Here is a 24,070-nt window from a genome sequence, read left to right as displayed (position 1 = left end):
TCTGATGTCTTTTTAAGTATTTCTATGTCTAAGCATTGCCTTATAGACTCCACAGAGCTATAAGGGTTAAACAGTTAATGCACCTTGGAATTGAAATTGATCTAACCCTGCTGTGGGCTCATGTGCAATTGCTTTAGATGAAAGTCATATTAAGATTTAAAGATAGCTAGAGGGAGAAAGAAAATACATTGTAAGACATCATTTCAAATTAAATATTTGAATGTTTTATTATAACAGAATAACGTATGCATTTTGTAAGGTAATACAGCTGGAGTGCAGATTAAAAGAGGATGCATAATAATCAGTTTATATTTGTAAATTATGCAAACATATACATGTTATACCAATATTAAAGCAGTGTGTTATAATATTCCATTTCTAATCACATTTTGATTAAAAACTTAACTGTAATGTGCAAATTGGTTAAGGTGGTCTCCACTCATCTCATTATCACACAGGTGACATGCAACGCCAGTATTTGAATATTAAAACTGAGTAATGTTAGATGAAAACCAGTAGGTGGCAGTAGTAAGCTAATCTTTAATCTTGGATTTTCTAAAATATATATATATATATCTAAAATAAATAAATAAATAAAATGAGAGAGAAGGAAAGAAGAAGAAATTAAGTCAGTCAAAGAGAAGAACTGAGAGTGAAGGTTGGCGTATGGCAAATGGAAGATCAGAGGATTTAAGACACCACTAAACTGTTGAATTTTAGTAACTTACAATATGTTCCTTTGCTTTTTCTCCCTTAAAACAAATCTAATGTATATCTGTGCATATTCTTCAGAACGCTGGCCATGAACGATTGAAATGCCAGCAGAGCTAACACAAAGGCATCAGCAGATTGCAGAATTAACTGCGTTATGTCTAGGACTTTAAAAATGATAGCAGTTGGAAAATATCCATACACAGCTTTTGATTGGGATGCATCTTCAATTATTTCCTATTCAAAATGTAACGTTATTACATGATTTACAAGATCACTGACGCTCAGATGCTTACAACCTGAAGGAAAAATAAAAAGGAACCAGGACTGCATGGATAACTGTGTTTTGTGTATTCACTGCATCTCTATTGCAAGGACACGAGAGTAAGTAAAACTGGCTGAAACCCTTTTATCTTCAAAGCTTGGAAAAAAAATGCATGTTATCATTTTTACAACATTATAGTTGGTCTCTGAAATACGTGTATTGAATATCTATTGCGATTAAAGGATTTCTCAGTAAAAAAGGTGTGATGATTAATATGAAATCCTCTATTCATTTGTATGATCCTGATATTGACTTCTCTGAATAATTATTTATGCGTTGAAGCTTGAAAGAAGGATACAAAAAAAAAATATTCTGTATGTTTAGAGCTCATCTTCTTGAAAAAGAAAAAAATCTGAAGTAACGGCTGCTCTCGCTTTAACAAGGACTCCACAGAGACTTTGAGCTATTAATGGCATGAGATGAGTATAAACATATAACAAAATCTGCATTTCTCTTATTATGAGTGCCTGATTTGAAACAGAATTCTAATACAATCAATGTTCTGATGAAAAATACAGGGAGGAAGTCTGTTAAGAGGACGATGTGCGGCAAAAATAAAAGAACAGTTTAAAAAAAAATCTAGCTATGAATGCAGCAACTGTTCTCTATTCAACTGTGATTTTTTTTTTTTTTTCGTTTTTATAATTTGTACATCCAGCCATGCTTTGCCTGTTGATTTGCTCCACAGTGCAAAAAAATAAAACTGGAATTTAACTAAATACAATGTCACTTGTAAGCTGATGTGACTACTGGCCTTGCAGAAAGGAAAAAAAAAAGCCCAAGTGTGAAATGATAAATTCCAAGCTGCAATTGTAATACTTTTCAATTGATGATCAACTTTAATGGGTCTTTGCATTTTGGATTTTTTCCAGATAGTCTGTAAATCCCTACATTGTTTAATATTCATGACTCTCTGCTTGCAAATAGAGATAATGTGAAGCAAAATAAAAATTGACAGTTTTTAAGAGGACAGCTGGCAAGAAAGCTACATTATATATATTTTTTTTCATTCCAAGGCAGAACTATTATATGAAAATAACATATTACTATTAGGATGATCTGTAAAGCTTTTGGCTTTTTAAATCTAATTTTGGACAGTGAAACTGTCTGTTTTAAACTACTTGTAATATTTTGTTTTTTTTTTAACATTATTTATACATTTTTGTCATGTTTAATGTAATGACAAAAGTTTATTGACTGCGATAAGTCTGGTCCTCATATCTTTTCAATTTTTTTTAGAAAGTTGAAATCTATAATACCTAAGTGCAATGTATTGTACTGTTTCAAACTTACTGTTTTTTTTTTTTTATTATTTCATCCATAGTAATTGAAAAGTGAATACACAAAAATTAGTAAAGTGTGAAAAGGCTACTTTTTGTGATGTACCTATTTATATGTTTTGTGATCTCCCTTTGGGGCCCTGGTCTGACTTTGAAAACTTTAAATTATTCTGTTCCAGAAGAGATTGGAGCAATGACTATAATTGGCAATATTAGAAAGGATGCAAAACTTGAAATGCCAGAAAAAGGAAAAAAGTCTAATTTTAGGGTGCTGGAGAATTCGGCCCCTGAATTGTTGGATGTAGAACAAGAGAGTGGCCTACTTTATACAAAGCAGAAAATTGACCGTGATAACTTGTGCCGAAAAATTCCCAAATGCCTGATATCTCTTGAGGTTTTTGCAAATGATAAAGAGATATGTATGATTAAAGTGGAAATACTAGATATTAATGACAATGCGCCAATTTTTCCTGCTGATCAGATTGATATTGATATTTCAGAAAATGCTTCTCCTGGAACAAAATTTCCTTTGGCAGCTGCACATGATCCAGATTCAGGAGATCATGGCTTGAAGAGTTACATGATAATGAGTAGTGAATATGGATATTTTTCATTAGATATAAAATCAAGAGGCGATGGCACAAAATTTCCTGAATTAATTATCCAAAAAGCATTGGATAGAGAGGAACAGACTCATCATAAACTAATACTGACTGCTTTTGATGGAGGAGATCCCCCAAGGTCAGCCACACTGCAAATAAATGTTAAAGTTATTGATTCTAATGATAATAGTCCCGTTTTTGAATCAAAGTCATATACAGTTGAAATTCCTGAAAACTCCCCTATTGGCAAAGTCATAATTGACCTCAATGCCACAGATGCAGACGAAGGCTCTAATGGTGAAATTATATATTCATTTAGTGGCTATGCATCTGAACAGGTGTGGGACCTTTTTAAAATTGACTCTAATACTGGAAAGATTGAAGTTAAGAGCAATATTGATTTTGAAGAACATACTCTCATAGATATTGATGTCCAGGCTGAAGACAAAGGACCAAATCCTATACCTGTCCACTGCAAAGTAACTGTTAAAATAACTGATATTAATGACAATGTTCCATCTATAAGCTTTGTATCCGTGACACAAGGTGCAATTAGTGAGGCCTCACCAACACATACAGTTATTGCTCTTGTGCGAGTTACTGATAAAGACTCAGGAAAAAATGGTCAGTTACAATGTTGGGTCCTCGGCAATGTACCATTTAAATTGGAAGATAATTATGATAATTTCTACACTGTTGTAACAGATAGACCTCTTGATCGTGAAATACAGGATGAATATAACGTGACTATAATTGCAAGGGATCATGGCAATCCACCTCTAAATTCAACAAAGTCTTTTATTGTCAGAATCTTGGATGCAAATGACAATCCTCCACATTTTTCCAAACCTTTGTATGCTTTGCAGGTGTCGGCCAATAACATTCCTGGCGAATACTTAGGCTCTGTCATTGCTCATGATCCAGATTTAGGGCTGAATGGCACTGTATCTTACTCAATCTTACATTCTTATGTTGATGGTGTGTCAATCAACACTTATGTCTCTGTAAACCCCGTTAATGGAGCTATTTATGCTCTCAGAACCTTCTATTATGAACTGACCAAATATTTTGAATTTAAAGTTCTGGCAACAGATTTAGGCACTCCTCATTTAGAAAGTAATGCTACAGTAAGAGTTAATATATTGGATGTTAATAACAATGCACCTGTGATAGTTTTACCAACCTTGCTGAATGATACAGCAGAGATTTACGTGCCTAGAAATGTTGGTATGGGGCACATCATAAGCACTGTAAGAGCAATGGACATTGACTTTGGTGATAGCGGTCGATTGACCTATGAAATTATATATGGTAATGAAGAGCACCTCTTTGAAATGGATTCAGTAACAGGAGAGATAAAAATACTTCATCCATATTGGGAAGATATTGCTCCAGTAGTGGAACTTGTAGTTAGAGTAACTGATAACGGTAAACCAGCCCTTTCCACTTTAGCAAAATTAATTATCAAATCAAACTCCGGGTGTCTTTCTGAAGGCGAGACAAGAATAAGTGAAGAAGAGGACTGGGATATGGCATTACCTGTAATTGCCACGTTAAGCGTAATATCGCTAATATTTTTGACTATTGTGATCATAATAGTTGTGAAGTGTAAAAAGGAAAACAAAGAACTAGGACCATACAACAGTACAATAACAGATCTTGGTGATCTTCGACTGGTGAAAACAAAAAATAAAAAAATAAACAAGAAAGACATTATGTTGGTCAAGAGTGAAGTGGAGAAGAGAAATGCAATGAATGTAGTGAGTAGTCCATCACTAGTCACATCTCCTGTGTATTTTGATTACCAAAGCCAGTTGCCTCTCAGTTCTCCTCATTCAGAAGTAATGTTTCTAAAATCTACGTCCAATAACCTGACTGTTCCTCAAGGGGACACTGAATGTCACAAAAATGTTACAGGACTGATAAGAAATGCTCCTGAGACTGCAACTACATGGATGCCCATAAATAAGGTATGCTTATTTTTTTTAATTATTACAATGTAATGCATATTCATTATACTTAAAGAGACATGAAACATAATTTTTTCTTTCCTGATTTCGAAAGAGCATGCAATTTTAAGTATCTTTCCAATTTACTTCTATTATCTAATTTGCTTACTTCGCTTTATATCCTTTTTTTGAAAAGCATATCTAAATATGTTTAGTAGCTGCTTGATTGGTGGCTGCACATAGATGCCTCGTGATTGGCTCACCCATGTGTATTGCTATTTCTTCAACAAAGGATATCTAAAGAATGAGGCAAATTAGATAATAGAAGTAAATTGGAATGTTGTTTAAAATTGTATTCTCTATCTATTGGAATGTTGTTTAAAATGGTATTCTCTATCTGAATAATGAAAGAAATATTTTGGGTTTTATGCCCTTTAAAGAACACAGGGGCACTGAAGTAGATTAGAACAGTAATGCAGGAAAAAGGTTAAAGGGATGGTACATTTTACAAAAGGTTAGCAATGCATGAAGTGAATTGTAGCATTCCTACCACAGTCTACAAGATTCCATTTGGCACCCAGGTCAGTGCTTCTTTTGTGCCCTCGCCACCAGTTATGAACCTAGATAAATATTTGATGTACCCTTTTGCTAGGTTTCAACACATATTTATCTGGGATCAGCAATGTTAATGTCACATGCTGTATTGAATAAGAACATGCAATTTTTGCATTAGAATATCCCTTTAGGATCCATTGCCTCAATTGCAAAGCAGAGTGAGCATTAAGTGGCATGACTTTTGATTGGCTGTACCACCTGCTTTATCAAAAACGTAATAGGCAAAGTCAAAACTAAACTTTCATGATTCAGACAGAGCACATGATTTTAAACACATTTTCTTATATTTCTAAATATCCATTTCTGAAAAGCTTACCTAGGAAGCCAACAGGAGCAGCAATACACCACTGGGAGTTAGTAGCTGCACATATATGCATCTTGTCACTGGCTCAGCTGATGTGTCCAATTAGCTGCTAGTAATGCATTGCTGTTCCTTCAACAAAGGATACTATGAGAATGAAGTGAATATGATAACTGAAGTTGTTTAAAATAAATGTATGTTCTAAACCATGAAATAAAAAAAATGTGTTTTATGTCCCTTTAATCACAAGTGGGATATATGTGTAGCCACTAAATCACCAGCTAGTGCTGCTCTTTTGTCTAACTAGGTATGTTTACAACTATTTCAAGGATGCCACAATAATGCATGCTGAATCATGAAACTTTCATTTTGAGTTTTATGTCCATTAAAAGGACAATCTACTCTAGAATGTTTATTGTTTTAAAATATAGATAACCCCTTTTATTACCCATTGACTAGTTTGCATAACAACACTGTTATATAAATACACATTTTACCTCTGTGATACTTTGTATCTAAGCCTCTGCAGACTGTCCCCTTATCTCAGTTCTTTTGACAGACTTGCATTTTATCCAATCAGTTCTGACTCATAAATAACTCCACGGGAGTGAGCACATTATTATCTATATGACACACAAGAACTAGCAGCTTCTAACTGAACTGAGATTAGAAGCAGTTCAATGGCTTAGGAATTAGCATATGCACCTACCTATGTTTAGCTTTCCACAAAGAATACCAAAAGAGCAAAGCAAATTTGATAATAAAAGTACATTGGAAGTTGTTTAAAAGTGCATGCCCTATTGGAATCATGAAAGTTTAATTTTGACTAGACTGTCCCTTTTAAAAATAAAAGTAAAAAACAACCACTACTGGGGAATTGGCGTTATGGACAGGAAACAAGCACCAGGTGGGTTGCTAAACAGAGGTTACACAGGTCTGAAGCTTAGCAGGGCAGCTTATGGATTTCTAAAAAAAGAGGTCGATAACAAATCGTTAAAAAAGCGTTTCTAATGATTTGAACAGAAAAACGCTATTAATGTCTTTAGAGATTTTTGTCAATAAATAATTTGATAAATGTTTCTAAAGGATTAGGATCAAGCTCAAAGTTTACTGTCCCTTTAGCTATAACATGTTTGTTTTACTTTAAAAATTGTGAATATTTAAAGGGATAGTCTAGTCAAAAATAAACTTTCATGATTCAGATAGAGCATGCAATTTTAAGCAACTTTCTAATTTACTTCTATTATCAATTTTTTTCTTCATTATCTTGGTATTTTTATTTTAAAAAGCTGAAAAGTAAGCTTAAGAGCCGGCCCTTTTTTGGCTCAGCACCAGGGTAGCGCTTGTTGATCGGATGGCTACATTTAGACACCAATCATCAAGCGCTACCCAGGTGCTGAACCAAAAATGGGCTGGCTCCTAAGCTTACACTCTTGCTTTTTTAAATACAGGTACCAAGGGAACAAAGAAAAATTGATAATAGGAGTAAATTAGAAATGTGCTTAAAATTGCATGCTCTATCTGAATCATGAAAGTTTAATTTTGACTAGACTATCCCTTAAATAAACAAAGCCTTTAAAATTGACTGCCATGTTTCACCCTTTTTAATGAGATTTATTTTTTAGTAAAACATAATAGTTTTGAACTTAGATGGAGTATTTGTGAAACTAGTAGGAGTTATTATGATGTTTTGCAAACAAGAATAAAGTCAGGAATATTTCCCTTATATTGTTGTAAAAATGTGCTGTCAAGTCCTGATGTGATCAACTTACAGCACAGGATAAGAATTAGATTGCAGAGCTCAAACCTTGTAACATAAATGTTAATTCTTGTTGCAAATGATTAATACTATTGAATCAGCATTATGGAGTTGATCGCAATCCTTTAGAAAAATGGTTTGAACACAAAATCTAAAAACTATTATTACATTTGCATTTTTCACTTAAATGTTGAATCCACTACATTACTACATTTCCCTTTTAAAGGTTATTTTTTACATATCGTTTTACATTATGTTTTGCTATTCTATGTGTTAAACATAAGCGATCACTATGAATGTAGTAAACCTTATGGTGGAACTGATTTCTTTTTTTAGTTTGTTACTGTATTGCTAATGTAATCTGGACCATATGGTGCAGGAATATGGCAGCAGGTACAGTAATGGTATTTGCATCTGTATATTAGTAAACTAATCATGGCTTTGAATGCAACTAATGGTTATAGTTGATGTGGGGAAAATATTTTACATCCTGAGGATGTAATGTTAATAATATTGCATAGATACATTGTGAAACTTCTGGCAAAATAATAAAAGGGTTTTAAATGATCATTGAACTCAACATTTTAACAACATATAAAATATTTTATTACTGAAGGTTTAACATTATTGCAATATACAAATAGAAAATATTGTGCTTGTTCAACTTTCTCCCAGGGAGCCTTGTGTTAATGGCTTCTTCTTTTAAGGTGGATTATCAGTTTTGCATCAACAGACATGTTTTGCAATAGCAGTGGGTCTATTACTAGGTAGTTTATATAAAAAAATGTATGTGAAAATCCCATGGCGCTGTGGGAACTCTTTTGGACATTGTGATATATGGGGTGTAAGCAGTTACCCTATCCCAGAGGTGCACATGAGATTAAGAGTTGGTAAGGTGCTGTGTATATATACTGTTATATGAGTTTATATATTTGTATCTAGCTATTAAATGTAGATAACAACTTATCTGTTTGTTTAATTACCTGCTTAATAAATTATTATAAGTAACTAAGTTTAATCAGTGCTAAACCAACTTAAAGGGACAGTCTACTCCAGAATTGTTATTGTTTAAATAGATAGATAATCATTTTATTACTCATTCCCCTGTTTTGCATAACCAACACTGTTATATTAATATACTTTTTACCTCTTTGATTACCTTTTATCTAAACCTTTGCAGACTGCCCCCTTATTTCAGTTCTTGTGACAGACTTGCATTTAGCCAATCAGTGCCCTCTCATTTGTAACTCCATGGGCATGGTCACAATGTTATCTGTATGACACACATGAACTAACACCCTCTAGCTGTGAAAAGGGGCGGCCTTCAAGGGCTTAGAAATTAGCATATAAGCCAACCTAGGTTTAGCTTTTAACAATGAATACTAAGAGAACAAAGTAAATTCAATGATACAAGTGAATTTGAAAGTTGTTTAAAATTACATTCCCTATCTGAATCATAAAAATTTAATTTTGACTAGACTATAGAGGACAGGCTACCCCAAGATCTTCCCTTAAAAAGATATGAAAGCCAAAAACTTTATATTGTGATTCAGAAAAGAGCATAAAATAAATAAATAATTTTTTTTTACTTCTGTTATCAAATTTCCTTTGTTCCCATGGTATTCTTTGTTGAAGAGATACCTAGGTAGGTGTATGAAGGAAATAGTGCTACCATCTAGTGTTCTTGCAAATGGGTAACATTGTTTCAAAACTGCTGCCGTATAGTGCTCCAGACCACATTTTTTAGCTTACTTTGCTGCTTTTCAGCAAAAGCTACCAAGAGAATGAAGAAAATTTGATACTAGAAGTAAATTAGAAATTTGTTTAACCCCTTAGTGACCAGAGCACTTTTCCATTTTCTGTCCGTTTGGGACCAAGGCTATTTTTACATTTTTGCAGTGTTTGTGTTTAGCTGTAATTTTCTTCTTACTCATTTACTGTACCCACACATATTATATACCGTTTTTCTCGCCATTAAATGGACTTTCTAAAGATACCATTATTTTCATCATATCTTATAATTTACTATAAAAAAAATTATAAAATATGAGGAAAAAATGGAAAAAAACACACTTTTTCTAACTTTGACCCCCAAAATCTGTTACATATCTAAAACCACCAAAAAACACCCATGATAAATAGTTTCTAAATTTTGTCCTGAGTTTAGAAATACCCAATGTTTACATCTTCTTTGCTTTTTTTGCAAGTTATAGGGCCATAAATACAAGTAGCACTTTGCTATTTCCAAACCATTTTTTTCCAAAATTAGCGCTAGTTACATTAGAACACTGATATCTTTCAGGAATCCCTGAATATCCCTTGACATGTATATATTTTTTTTTAGTAGACATCCCAAAGTATTGATCTAGGCCAATTTTGGTATATTTCATACCACCATTTCACCGCCAAATGCGATCAAATACAAAAAATTGTTCACTTTTTCACGAATTTTTTCACAAACTTTAGGTTTCTCACTGAAATCATTTACAAACAGCTTGTGCAATTATGGCATAAATGGTTGTAAATTCTTCTCTGGGATCCCCTTTGTTCAGAAATAGCACACATATATGGCTTTGGCGTTGCTTTTTGGTAATTAGAAGGCCGCTAAATGCCACTGCGCACCACAAGTGTATCATGCCCAGCAGTTAAGGGGTTAATTAGGGAGCTTTTAGGGAGCTTGTAGGGTTAATTTTAGCTTTAGTGTAGTGTAGTAGACAACCCCAAGTATTGATCTAGGCACATTTTGGTATATTTCATGCCACCATTTCACCGCCAAATGCGATCAAATTAAAAAAAACGTAAAATTTTTCACAATTTTAGGTTTCTCACTGAAATCATTTACAAACAGCTTGTGCAATTATGGCACAAATGGTTGTAAATGCTTGTCTGGGATCCCCTTTGTTCAGAAATAGCAGACATATATGACTTTGGCGTTGCTTTCTGGTAATTAGAAGGCCACTAAATCCTGTTGCGCCTCACACGTGTATTATGGCTAGCAGTGAAAGGGTTAATTAGGGAGTTTGTAGTGAGCTTGCAGGGTTAATTTTAGCTTTAGTGTAGAGATCAGCCTCCCATCTGACACATCCCACCCCCTGATCCCTCCCAAACAGCTCCCTTCCCTCCCCCACCCCACAATTGTCCCCGCCATCTTAAGTACTGGCAGAAAGTCTGCCAGTACTAAAATAAAAGAGTTTTTAAAAAAAAATGAATTTTTTTTTTAGCATATTTACATATGCTACTGTGTAGGATCCCCCCCTTAGCCCCCAACCTCCCTGATCCCCCCCAAAACCGCTCTCTAACCCTCCCCTCTGCCTTATTGGGGGCCATCTTGGGTACTGGCAGCTGTCTGCCAGTACCCAGTTTACAATAAAAAGTGCTTTTTTTTGGGGTTTTTTGTTTTTTTCTGTAGTGTAGCTTCCCCCAACCCCCCACCCCCCACAAACAAACCCCCACCACCTTGCTGATTGTATATATTTTATTTTGATTATATTTTTTATTTCCCCATTTTCTGCAGTGTAGCGGTTCCCACCCGCTCCCTCCCCGTGCACGCGCCCGCCCCCACCCTCCCGTGCACGCGCGCGCGCCCGTGCGCGCCCCCAGCCACCCCCGCCCACGATCCCGCCCCCCTTCAGATCCACATGGCCATCGATGGCCGCCACCCGCCTCCCGGTCCGGCTCCCACCCACCAACGCCGGTAGCCACCGATCTCCGGTGCAGAGAGGGCCACAGAGTGGCTCTCTCTGCACCGGATGGCTTACAAACGTTATTGCAGGATGCCTCCATATCGAGGCATCACTGCAATAACCGGAAAGCAGCTGGAAGCGAGCAGGATCGCTTCCAGCTGCTTTCCACACTGAGGACGTGCAGGGTACGTTCTCAGGCATTAACTGCCTTTTTTCTGAGGACGTACCCTGCACGTCCTCAGTCGTTAAGGGGTTAAAATTGCATGCTCTATCTGAATTATGAAAGGAAAATGTTGGGTCTCATGTCCCTTTAAATTAGAGGTATAGAAACTAGTACAGATATAATAGATATTTTTACTGTTATCTCTAACACATCACTAAAGATACAATTAGATTTTGTGTTTCAGACAAAGGGAAACCTAGATATGGCGGCTTCTAATGATAGCTAATTAGCACTTATGATATCTTGTGATTAATGTTGCATTATTTATTTTTAGGTGATACATTACTGTTAACCGTATAAGCTTTAGTAAGACACCTGTAGGTTGCTATATTATTTTGTGGTGATTTTTATTATTTTCAAATAATTTTTATTATGGGGAACAGTACACTTTGTATTTATGCAATTCATATAATTGGAAATTATATTGGTTTTGTAAATGTGTGCATAATACAATTCACTGCACTTTTCTTTACTAGGGGACAAATTATCTAATGGTCTCTGGGTTGGCAAATTGTTCAAGAATGCTCGCCACTTCTTACCCTGAAAACAGGGTGTCTCGTTTAGGGGTGTATACTGCATTTTCTTATGGGAAGGAGATGCATACATTGCAAAAGTGCACAATGAAAATCGTAATTTAGAAATCATAAAAAATGAATAATTGAGCTATTCACGCAAAAATAAGCAGGACATTTTATTGTTATGGTGCATCAAAACTCGTAACACAATTGTTCACCAAATATCGTATTTTATCAAAAACATAACATTTGTTAGTAAATTACACATAAATAAATGGTGTTAAGTAAAAAGCGTAATTATTGTTTTTTTGTAAAATTTGCTGAACATGGGCATTTCATGGGCATGTATGAAATTGTCTCTAAAATCCAAACATAAATTATCAAAACATTTGTGCCCTACAGATCTCTCTTGTTTTTTTCTTGAAAACTAAAAGATGGAGAGATTTTGACAAAATGTGCAAAATACATAATACTCAAATAGTAAAACACATGTATACAAAAATCGGGGAGATTGTAAGTTACTATACGTAGAAAGCAGTGTAATTTTTATGCAGGATTTAATTTTTAAAGTGCACCCCCTGCTCACTGTCAACTTTGCTCTACCCTTTCCCTTTCAAGTGAGATCCATTACTTTCTATAGGAGACATCTCGCAGGGAGTGCCTCATTTTTAAGATAATTCCACAAAGGCAGCCCCTGTGAGGGTCGGCAAAAAATACCACGTCTAAACTGGAGAAGTCTAGATCATCATCGGCCCCCAAGAGTAGGTATAAATAATCTGAATTTCACTAAAGGTAGTCTTACCTAAAAGTTTTTCCCTCCCTATTGTAAATATGAGTTAATATACAGTAGTCAAAAGGATCACTTTTTGATACTTACCATTTATATATATATATATATATATATATATATATATATATATATATATATATATATATATATTTATTTATTTATTTTTAATTATACTGTAATTGATAGTCACATTTTTGACCACATGTTTATGAGTTAGTTTCCATAGGAATTCTTTTTGTTATGTGCATACAGTATATCCGGGAACCCCATATGTCATAGGTGAAGTTGATATTTTGTTAACTCCTTATTTATGTGGAGAAAAGTGCAGATTGGTTTTGTATATACACAATATTCTTAGCAAAACACCGAACATGTAAATACGCATCTATTCTGCGGTTATTTTTTTATTACTTGATGAAATGGTTGATACAACCAAATGTCATTTGTTTTTAGTCTTTGTCATATCATGGATTTTATATTTTTATATCCATAACCAATAAGGGACAAATCTGTCTGATGACTGTTTTACTCCAAGTTGATACTGGAGAAGGATTGTGGATATAAGTAAGAAGGTAATGATGCTTGTTTTGCTTTTATTTATGCATGTAGATGAACAGTGGGATTGATGTCACATTACAATATGATATACAGAGATCATTTGGTAAAGCTAGCTGGACAACTCCTGAAGGTACAGACTACGTGTACAGCACTTTCTAGTGCTTTGGACCTTGTGAATATAATTGGTTTATAACACAATTGGACATATTATATTGTGGCAATACTATACCATAGAAGCACCATCTTGTTAAGGTTACATTAAACAATGAACGTACATTGCTAAGTTGTCAAACTATGCATAATTAATCATTTTAGGATTGATTACAAGTAGAACGCAGTTACTTGTAGTGTGTTATTTTTCCTATGACCCTATTATTTGACCAAAGCAGTTTAATGCAACCAATATATATATATATATATATATATATATATATTTATATATATATTTATATATATATATATATATATATATGCATCCAAACTCCAGCTCAACCCACCAAGAATAAACCGCCTGGGTACAAAATTGTAATCGACAACAAACAACAAAGATTGCACTCACAGGTCTTTTTCAGAGTAAGTAAATTAATACTTTAATGTAACGTTTTCGGGGATCTAGTCCCCTTCGTCAACATTAAAGTATTCGTTTACTTACTTTGAAAAAAACCTGTGAGTGCAATCTTTGCTGTTTGTTATTTTTTATATATATATATATATATATATATATATATATATATATATATATATATATATATATATATATATATATATATATATATATATATATATATATATATATAATACCCAGAAAAAATGCACTGTCAGGTCTTTCACAAACAAGTTACTTTTATTCCTGTAACGTTTTCGGAGGTCTTGCCTCCTTCATCAGGAGGCAAGACCTCCGAAAACGTTACAGGAATAAAAGTAACTTGTTTGTGAAAGACCTGAGAGTGCATTTTTTCTGGGTATTATTCTTTACAAAGTTGCACCCAGGCAGTTTTCCTCTGTGGGCAAGATCCGGTGTTTTGGATACCTATATATATATATATATATATATATATATATATATATATATATATATATATATATATATATATAATTACCTTATACTTTTAATGGAAAGCTTAAAGTGCTAGTGCCATGCTCATTGTGCTCATATAACAAATCATTTTTTAGGTTTTAACTGGCCAACAATCAAAAATATTGTTTTCTAGTTTAACACTTGGGAAAACCTGGGAATTTAATGAACGCAACAAAAATGATGTTATTTCATCCCCATAGCACTGCCATTACAAGTTTTCAAACAGCCGGCTTGTGCTTGCGATATGGTTGCGTTGAGCTCCATACCGCACACAATTCAAGTGCTGTTTTGACGTGCTCGTGCACGCTTTCCCCATAGACATCAATGGGGATAGCGGGTCAGAAAAAAAATCTAACACCTGCGATCCCAATTCTATTGGGAAAAAAAAGTAACTTTTAAACCTAACACCCTAACATAAACCCCACGTCTAAACACCCCAAATCTGCTGCCCCCTACATCGCCGCCACCTTATTATTAACCCCTAATCTGCCGCTCCCGATATTGCTGCCACCTAAATAATTCTATTAACCTTTAATCTGCCGCTCCCAATATCGCCGCCACAATACTAAAGTTATTAACCCCTATTCCCCTGCACCCCAACATCGCCCACACTATAATAAATCTATGAATCCCTAAACCGCTGTCCCCGACATTGCCACCACTAAATAAGGTTATTAACCCCTAAACCTCTGGCCTCCCACATCACTACCACTAAATAAACCTATTAACCACTAAACTGCCAGCCCCCCACATAGCAACAACCTAAATTAAACTATATTAACCCCTAAATCTAACCCTAACGTAACCCTAACCCTAACACCCCCTAACTTTAACATAATTAAAATAGAGCTAAATTAAAGTTACAATTATTAACTAATACCTATTTAAAACTAAATACATACTTACCTGTGAAATAAAACCTAAGCTAGCTACAATATAACTAATCGTTATATTTTAGCTAGCTTAGGTTTTATTTTTATTTCACAGGTAAGTTTGTATTTATTTTGACTAGGTAGACTAGTTAGTAAATTGTTATTAACTATTTATTAACTACCCAGTTAAAATAAACACAAACTTACCTGTGAAATGAAACCTAAGCTGCCTTACACTAAAACCTAACATTACAAAAAATAAAAAAACTACCATTAAAAAAAACAAAATAACAAAAATAACAAATGAAATGATCCAAAACAATAAAAATGATACCTATTCTAATACCTATATCTATAATAAACTACCAAGGGCCCTTAAAAGGGCCTTTTGAAGGGCATTGCCCTAATGTTAACAGCTCTTTTGCTAAAAAAGAAAATCAAACACCCCCTAACAGTATACAAACCCCCACCCCCCAAACCCACAAAATACAAATAAAGTAAAACCTAATCTACCCATTGCCCTGAAAAGGGCATTTGTATGTGTATTGCCCTTAAAAGGGCATTCAGCTCTTTTTCCTGCCCTTAAAAGGGCATTCAGTTATTTCATGAAATTCACAACCCCTAATCTAAAAATAAAAACCCATCCCAAAACGTAAAAATAAACATTACACAAAATAACAAACAAATTATCAAAAATAATAAAAATTATTCCTATTCTAATACCCATTTAAAAAAAAAAAAAAAAAAAAAAAAAAAACTAATCTAGACTAAACTACCTAAGTTAAACAGCTCTTTTACCTTAAAAAAATACAAAGTCCCACTAACATTACAAACCCCCACCCCACAAACCCACAAAATAAAAAAAAAACAAGCTATCTAACAAAACCTAATCTACCCATTGCCCTGAAAAGGGTATTTGTATGGGCATTGCCCATTAAAAGGGTATTTCGCTCTCTTGCATTGCCCTGAAAAGGACATTTAACTCTTTTATGAAAAGCCCAAACCCTAAACTAAAAAAAACCCCACCCAAAATCCTTAAAAAAAAAACTAACACTAACCCTCTTTAGGTACTCACAGTTGTTGAAGTCCCACTTGAATGATCTTCATCACGGCGGCTCCATCTTCATCCAGGCGGCATCTTCATCCATGTGGCTCCATCTTCATCCATCGCGGGACCGGCATCTTCTTCATCCCTGCGGATGCCTAGTGGTCGATGTGCGGAGGCGGATGTCGAGGTGAAGGTCCAAGGCAGAGGTCCAGGCGGAGGTCCATCGATCCGACGTGGAGGTCCTCTTCATGCGATCGTCCGCCCCTCACTGAGGATTGAAATGCAAGGTGCCCCTTTTATACTGGGTTTTTAGCCAGAATGCAAAACTTGTAATGGCTGCGCTATGGAAGTGTTGCATTACAAGCTAAAAGGCTTGCGGTACAGCTATACTGACAAGACTTGTAATGGCTGCGGTGCTGTTTTAAAGCTGAAATTACCATTTTTTCAGCGTTAAAAGACAAACGCACAACTCATAATCTACCTGATAGTTTGCTATTGTGCTTTCAAATGCACCTTAATGGAATATTGTTTATTTTTCACCCCATGTGTTCCCAATGATATCTGCTGGTGTGTTTTAAATAGTTTACAGATACCTAATTTCTTTCATGTAAGTGGCAAGAGTCCATGAGCTAGTGACGTATAGGATATACATTCCTACCAGGAGGGGGCAAAGTTTCCCAAACCTCAAAATGCCTATAAATACACCTCCCACCTCAATCATACCTTAGTTTTACAAACTTTCCTCCTTGTGGAAGTGGTGAAGCAAGTTGTGCTTGATTTTCTTCTGTGATAGGCGCTTTTAAGCATATTGAAGCCCAGTTCCTCTCAAAGTACAGTGTTTGTCTGAGGGATGTGAAGGGAGTATTGCCTAACGATGCCATGTTTTCACCTATGGGAAATATATTCTAAGACTCTCTGTAATCGGTTGCAGAGATTCATCTGCTGCCTCCCTTTACAGATCAACATTATACTCCTCTACCATTACCTTTGCTGATATGTTTCAGTACTGGTTTGGCTGTCTGCTATATGTGGATGGGTGTCTTCTGGTAAGTATATATCATTTTTAAAGAAACTCTCTGCTATGTTTGGCGTTTAATGTGCTAGAAGTAAGCTTTTTGCGCACGTCGTGTTGCGCTCATATTACAAGTTGAAAGTAAACTGTTTTCACTTGTGCGCTAACCCGATGAGCATAAAAAGCCAAACTTACAATATTGTTGTACAATATATACAATATATCTGATTTTTTTTTACACAAATATATATATTTGCTTTATATATATATCTATTTATAAATACATTTGGCTATGTGCAGAACATTAGTATGTGAAATATTTATAGTAAATGCACAGTATAATATTTTTTTTTACATAACAGTTAACCAGAGCTCTGAGGTCGTGCTAAACCAACGCACATTAATTTCAATTATGCTCAAGCAATCATGTTTACTTTCAACTTTTAATACGAGCAAAAAACCCGATGCGCGCAAACACCCAATGATAAACCACTTTTTGTTCTCGCCTAACTGTGAGCACTCCACTCGGAATCTAGCCCATAATTGTTTTTATACAGAATGTTATTGACAAGGCTTAGATAGTCATACAACAATTACAGACAGTATAGTTTAAAGTTACATAAGACATATAAAATTACCAGTATACATGTAACATTTACAGTCAACGCTGCATTTATCATTATAACACCTGTTATTGATGCTTCACTATCTTTGCTTAGCTCACCCATAAGGGAAATTTGTCTTGCCTAGTCCCCCAGGCTGGAATCCAAATGCCTTCCCACCAGTCAATTGACTCCTCCCTCTTCAAAAGACTTCTTAGTGCTTTCCCAAATGAATTTAATGTTATAAAATATTTATTTTTATAATAAAAATGTAATAATTGTTTGAGTCTAAAGTAGCTACTGTGTATTCTTCTAAGGGCAAAATATGTTCAACCTGATCTAACCATATACTAACGGTGGGAACAACATTTGACTTCCAACTACGAGTAATCAGAGTTTTTTTTTTGCTGCATTAAGAACAAATTTACCCAACATAATTTAATTGTGGGGCCTCAAATAAATTCATTACCTGAGGCAAATGAATGTTCTTATTTAACATGATTACTGTAGCGTGCACCATACTAACACTCACTCAAGCATTATTTATTAATTTATTTGCGTAACACCACTAAATTCGGTAGTGCAGACACTTTACTTATAATGCAAGCATTATGGATTGCATTCCAACATTTTATCTCCCCATAACACTTGCAATTTTATGTTTCACTTGTAATATAGTCATTTTATGGGGAAATAGTTTTTTATGTTAATATCCCTTAAATTCTTTAATATGAATTGACTACAACTAGGCATTTCTTATTTTTTCTTCATATTTTCAGTATACATTTAAGAAGATTACTAAAGATTATTATATTTTTCTCAATCAAAAATATTATTCAATATGTATGATATATTTTTGCTTTCTATATCTCATTAAATGTAATCAACATTTAAAATAAAGATTTTCAGCAAGTGTTCTAACAAAATGATTAGAAATTAGATAGAAGTCGGTCACTGTATTTAGTTTTGAACCATTAGTATTATCCATTAGTTGTAATATCCCCCCTGTTCATGAACACATAAGACACAGAACAAAATTAGAGGCTTGAATGGCCCTTCCTTGAGAGAACTTAAAATAAACAAAGAGGATTGCATTGTCACTCCATACAGAGGGGAAATATTAAAAAGGAAGATGATATGCTGTTTTTATTGGGACAGTAACAGATTTCTCTTGGCCTACACAATAGACACATGAAAGAAATTATGCTCAGATTACATATTTACCTAAAAAAATAAATTATGTGATCTGCTTGCCACATTTTATTAATATTATTAATATGGAACAGATCTGCATTTTCTGAAGTAGAAATTTGGTTATACAGGTATTGCTTTAGATTTTACTCATGGGGGTCGATTTATGAAGCAGCAGATGCTGCTTCCGACCCACTCCGCTTCAGTTCTGCCTGAAGCGGAAGTTAAGATGCAGCTTTCCTAAGACCACTGCTACTTAACTTGTCCGCCACCTCTGAGTTGTCGGACAGCAATCGACCTAATCAAATACAATCGGGTTGATTGACACCCCCTGCTAGCAACCGATTGGGCGGAAATTTGCGGGGGGCGGTATTGCATCAGTAGTAAACCAGAACTGCTGGTGCAATGATGAATGCCGACAACATAAGCTGTCGGCATTTATCGATGTGCGGCGGACATGATACGCTACATCGTATCCTGTCCGTCCACACAATAGTAAATTGACCCCAAGGATATGCTACATCGTATCATGTCCGTCCACACAATAGTAAATTAACCCCAAGGATACGCTACATCGTATCATGTCCGTCCACACAATAGTAAATTGACCCCAAGGGGTCGATTTATGTAGCAGCACATGCTGCTTCCAACCGACTCCCCTTCAGGTCAACCTGAAGTGGAAGTTAAGGAGCAACGGTCCTAAGACCGCTGCTCCTTAACTCGTCCGACACCTCTGGGGTGGCAGACAGCAATCAGCATATGCTGTCGGCATTTATTGATGTGCAGCGGACATTATACGGTACAGCGTATAATGTCTGTCCACACCTTAATAAATTGACCCCATAAAACCTGCTTGACATTAAAATGTATTAAAGTTTGTATAGAAAAAAACAAATGTGATGAAATAGGTACCTGGTAACTTCCGCACTAAATGTGCATATAATACACACAAAAAACATTGCAAATGAGTCTGTCCCAGGTAATACATTTATGACTCAAATAAAGCATGCACCATTCTGATATGGGTAGCCATATTTATGTTACACATGGCAATGTATTGGCTTGCGCGCAATAATTAACCAGCCATTACAAGTTGCTGGTTATTAGCTCTCCGAATATTAACCAGAGATCAAATCTCTGGTTAATTTTCTAAAAGTGCCCTAAATGCCTTAACAATAGAGGGCATTATAGGTGTTTTTTTGTTTTTTTTTTAAAAGTAGCAAAAAAAAAACTGCACTAGGCAGTTTTGGGGCTTTAAAGTTGGTGAGAGTGGGGTGTTGGAAAAAAAATGGCACTGAAAAGTGCCTTTACATTGTGGCCTATGGGAATTGTGTTTACCCAGTAAATATTTGTGTATATGCTTATATATATATATATATATATATATATATATATATATATATATATATATATATATATATATATATATATATATATATATATATATATATATATATGTGTGTGTGTGTGTGTGTGTTAATATGTGTGTGTTAATATGTTAACATACATTTATATGTATATAGTCATATACATATATATTTACCAACTGCTGCCCATCGCTGCGCTACTTATTTCTTCGTCTATGACCGCATCAGAAGAAGGCTCCCGTAGGAGCCTATGGAAGGGCGCTCTCATGAGCTCAATGCTTCCCAGCATTGCTGTAAACTTGTAATATTAGCGTAATCTGGCCCATTATTTTTTTACTAAACACAATTAAATATTTTATATTACAATCTTAAAGTGTTTTATGTCCCTTCAATTTTTTTTTAGCAGTGGTAAATAATACGTTAACCAAGAAAGTAATGAAAAGGAGCAATTCATTTTTTGTTTATTTCCATTTAACATGGTTACTCATAGCAGCATTTTAAATCATAAAATGACATCATTTATTAATTTGTTCTTTATCGCATTGCATATCTATTGAATATCTACTATATTTGTTTAATGGGCACATCATGATGCTAAGTTCTTAGTGATAAATTTTTTAACATGTGTTTTCCTAGTGCCTTTGTTGTAACTTACTTTTTCCTTTCTTTCTTTCCTTTCTTTTTATTATTTCTTTCTATTCGTCTTTCTTTATTCCCTGTCCTACTTAGTATTCTTTTTGTGTGATCTATCCAACCTTATTTTCTATTTGTAGCAGACTAGAATGTTTGTTATGCTTTGTGCCCTCAATATCTGACAGCCTTTTTTAATATAAGCCAGAAAGCTCGCAAAATGTCAGCTGTGTTAGTTGACAAATGAGAATATATATGAGATGACTCTACTTGAGCCTAGTGTGATAGAGCTATGACCATGTCAGAACTGTATTCCTGGTCTAAGTAAACATCCAAGAGTTAGTTCATTGTGAATGTGTTTTTTCAGAGTATACTTCATTTTGCTGTGAAGTTGAGGTGCATTTGCAATTTTCTAAACTAAACTTATTTGTATTTTGTCTTTGTAACTTTTGAATATTTATAATGAAAGATTCATTTTGTAGTATTTTGATGACATTACATATTGTCCTACCGTCAAGTAAGTAATATTCAGAATATCAGTCATGCATTCCTCTGTAGAATGTTTACACAACTGAACAAAATAGAATTTTCGCTCACCTTTTTCAATTCTTCTTTTTTCCTTAATGTCACTAAACTAATCCTTCAACTAAGAAAACTAAGGAAATGTCACAAACCTAAGTAAATATTTATGAAGATGAATTGCCATACAGTAGTGTCAACTAAAATTAATTTGCTTATTTGTTTTTACCATAGTTTCTGAGACATTAAACTCTGAAAATGTGTTATTAGGCTTTTGATGAACCATATGTAAATATTTTTACATGAATAAAAAAAACAACTTATGTTAAAGCTATTTATTTTTATTATAAAACTAATACAAAATACTGGTTCTTGGGATGTAATCATACTGGCTGATAACCAACATTTTCACAGATCTGTTGTTGTTAAGTGATGCAGTGTTTCTATGTTTTTTAATTAATTAATTAATTTATTAGTTTATTATTATTTTAAATTAATACAGGGGCATTTGCCTAAAAAATATAGAGAAAAAAAATACCCTCTTTTAAATGCTACTAAAAAAAACTTTAATTTCTCTTTAAATAGCATAAATATTTTACTTGGATTGTTGTATCTATGTTATTTATATTTACTCTTAGTTTAGCAAGTAATATGTATGCATTTTTACAATAGAAAAAAAAGTTTTAACCTTCAACATCATTGACACATTTTGAAGACCATATTTTCCTTTTCATGTTCATCTTGCACAAGGTACATTGATTTTAATTGATTTATTTTCCCACAATTCATTACCATAATCCTGCAATAGAAACTCTTATATATCCGATTGATGACTACTGCACTAGGAAGACTGACATTTACATCTAAAACTCTTCATATGTTCTAAATTATGTATTTGATTAGACTTTATCAAAGAGAAATATGGTTCTGTAAGGAATTAAGATAATTTAGATTATTTAGATGAGAATAAAATGTTTCTTGTTGGGAAAGTCACCTTGACAGCATTAATGCAGCAGCCAAAATAACTCAACATGTTCTCCAGTTAACCCCTTAAGCACCATCTAATGTGTTAACCCTAACTCTAACTCCCCGTCATTCCATTAAACTGGTCAATCCATCTACTAATTTCCCTTTTGATGATGAGATTATGTTGGATTGTACAGATTCCTACAGTTTATTTCTTAATACTTAGTAACGCGTGCATTAGCCAAAGGAACAGTTAAAAGAACTTTCCAATGCAAAAAATGACATGTGCCAATTTATTAGAGAATGTCATTATGCATTACAATGTCCCTTCAATTAACTGACATGGCCTATAGCAATCAAATAGGAAAACAAATTAGGAAAAATACTTAAAAGTTGGTATAAAACAGGGGTCAGTACCCACATATCTCCACAATCCATCTTTTTCTTAATATTTGTTACAGAACTACGTGATACACTTACAATTTCATCAATCATGTACTGCAACATGTTTTTGGCCTTCAATAGACTGACAATTTGACGGACTTTCTTTAACAAGTCACTTAATTTACCCATCTGTAAAAACATATACATTTGTTAATGTACATATACATTTGTTAATGTGTGTGTATATATATATATATATATATATATATATATATATATATATATATATATATATATATATATATATATGTGTGTGTGTGTATGTGGTTTGGTTAACATTTTCTTTTACTCCTTACACGTTAAGCTAGGTCTTCAGTCCCACTAATCTGTTCAGTGCAAATTTTGTTTGCACTTGAACATAACAGTTTATTTCCAACTTGTGATATGTGCACTAGTTACAGTGGTCACAATATTGCTTATCAAGTCCCACGCTAAAATTAGCGTGGCACTTGTAATCTAGCCCATAGTATGTTAATTTAGCCTTGCTGCCTCATTTTCACATGGTAGCCAGGCACTGCCCTCCTCTTCATACCCCCAGCATCCAGCATGTAGCACTGAAAGATACAGTGTACCACAAGCAGGTGGCTGTCTCAGAACACAGGGTAAGAAAGAGAACAAAGGGGTTATTTACTGCTGTGTCTACATTTTGCGGTAGTGATTTAACCCCTTGATATCCCTTGTGTGTTTCATGCAATCAAGGAAGCATATTCCTGGCAGTCAAGGGATTCTATCACTCCACCTGTGTTTCCTGTCAAGATGTCAAGAGCTTGAAATATGTATGTGTTTTGGCTGGGTTTTTTTTTCTGGAGCTAGCTGCTACATTTAAGTGAATTTAACAAGTTCTGAAATATATTTTTCTTCATTTGCTTGTATAGCTTTAAAACAATTTAAATATTTTTAAAATTATACATCATTATGAACAGATTTAGATGTTCAAATAATTTGTCAAAGAACAACATTTTTGCATTTTATGCTCTGCAGGTCAGTGAGTCTATTTTTAATACATTATGTTTTGTTCTCATTATAAAAA

General features: G+C 34.3%; 1 protein-coding gene across 3 annotated transcripts in view; it reads left to right on the top strand.

The window, feature by feature from the left end:
- Positions 1 to 24,070, top strand: part of PCDH17 (protocadherin 17) — a 278,633-nt gene that overhangs the window by 11,123 nt on the left and 243,440 nt on the right. For 2 of the 3 annotated variants that reach the window (XM_053707949.1, XM_053707948.1), the window contains exon 1: positions 2,417 to 4,888. The exons of the other annotated variant lie outside the window; for it this stretch is intronic. In XM_053707949.1, the coding sequence (XP_053563924.1) occupies positions 2,417 to 4,888 (2,472 nt within the window). Of the gene's footprint in view, positions 1 to 2,416; positions 4,889 to 24,070 lie in introns of those variants that run through there. 3 annotated transcript variants of the gene reach the window in all.

Source organism: Bombina bombina, chromosome 3 (assembly GCF_027579735.1).
Source record: "Bombina bombina isolate aBomBom1 chromosome 3, aBomBom1.pri, whole genome shotgun sequence".
Taxonomy (NCBI): Eukaryota; Metazoa; Chordata; class Amphibia; order Anura; family Bombinatoridae; genus Bombina; species Bombina bombina.
Note: the sequence above shows the minus strand (reverse complement) of the source record. Positions and strands in the feature narration are given on the sequence as shown.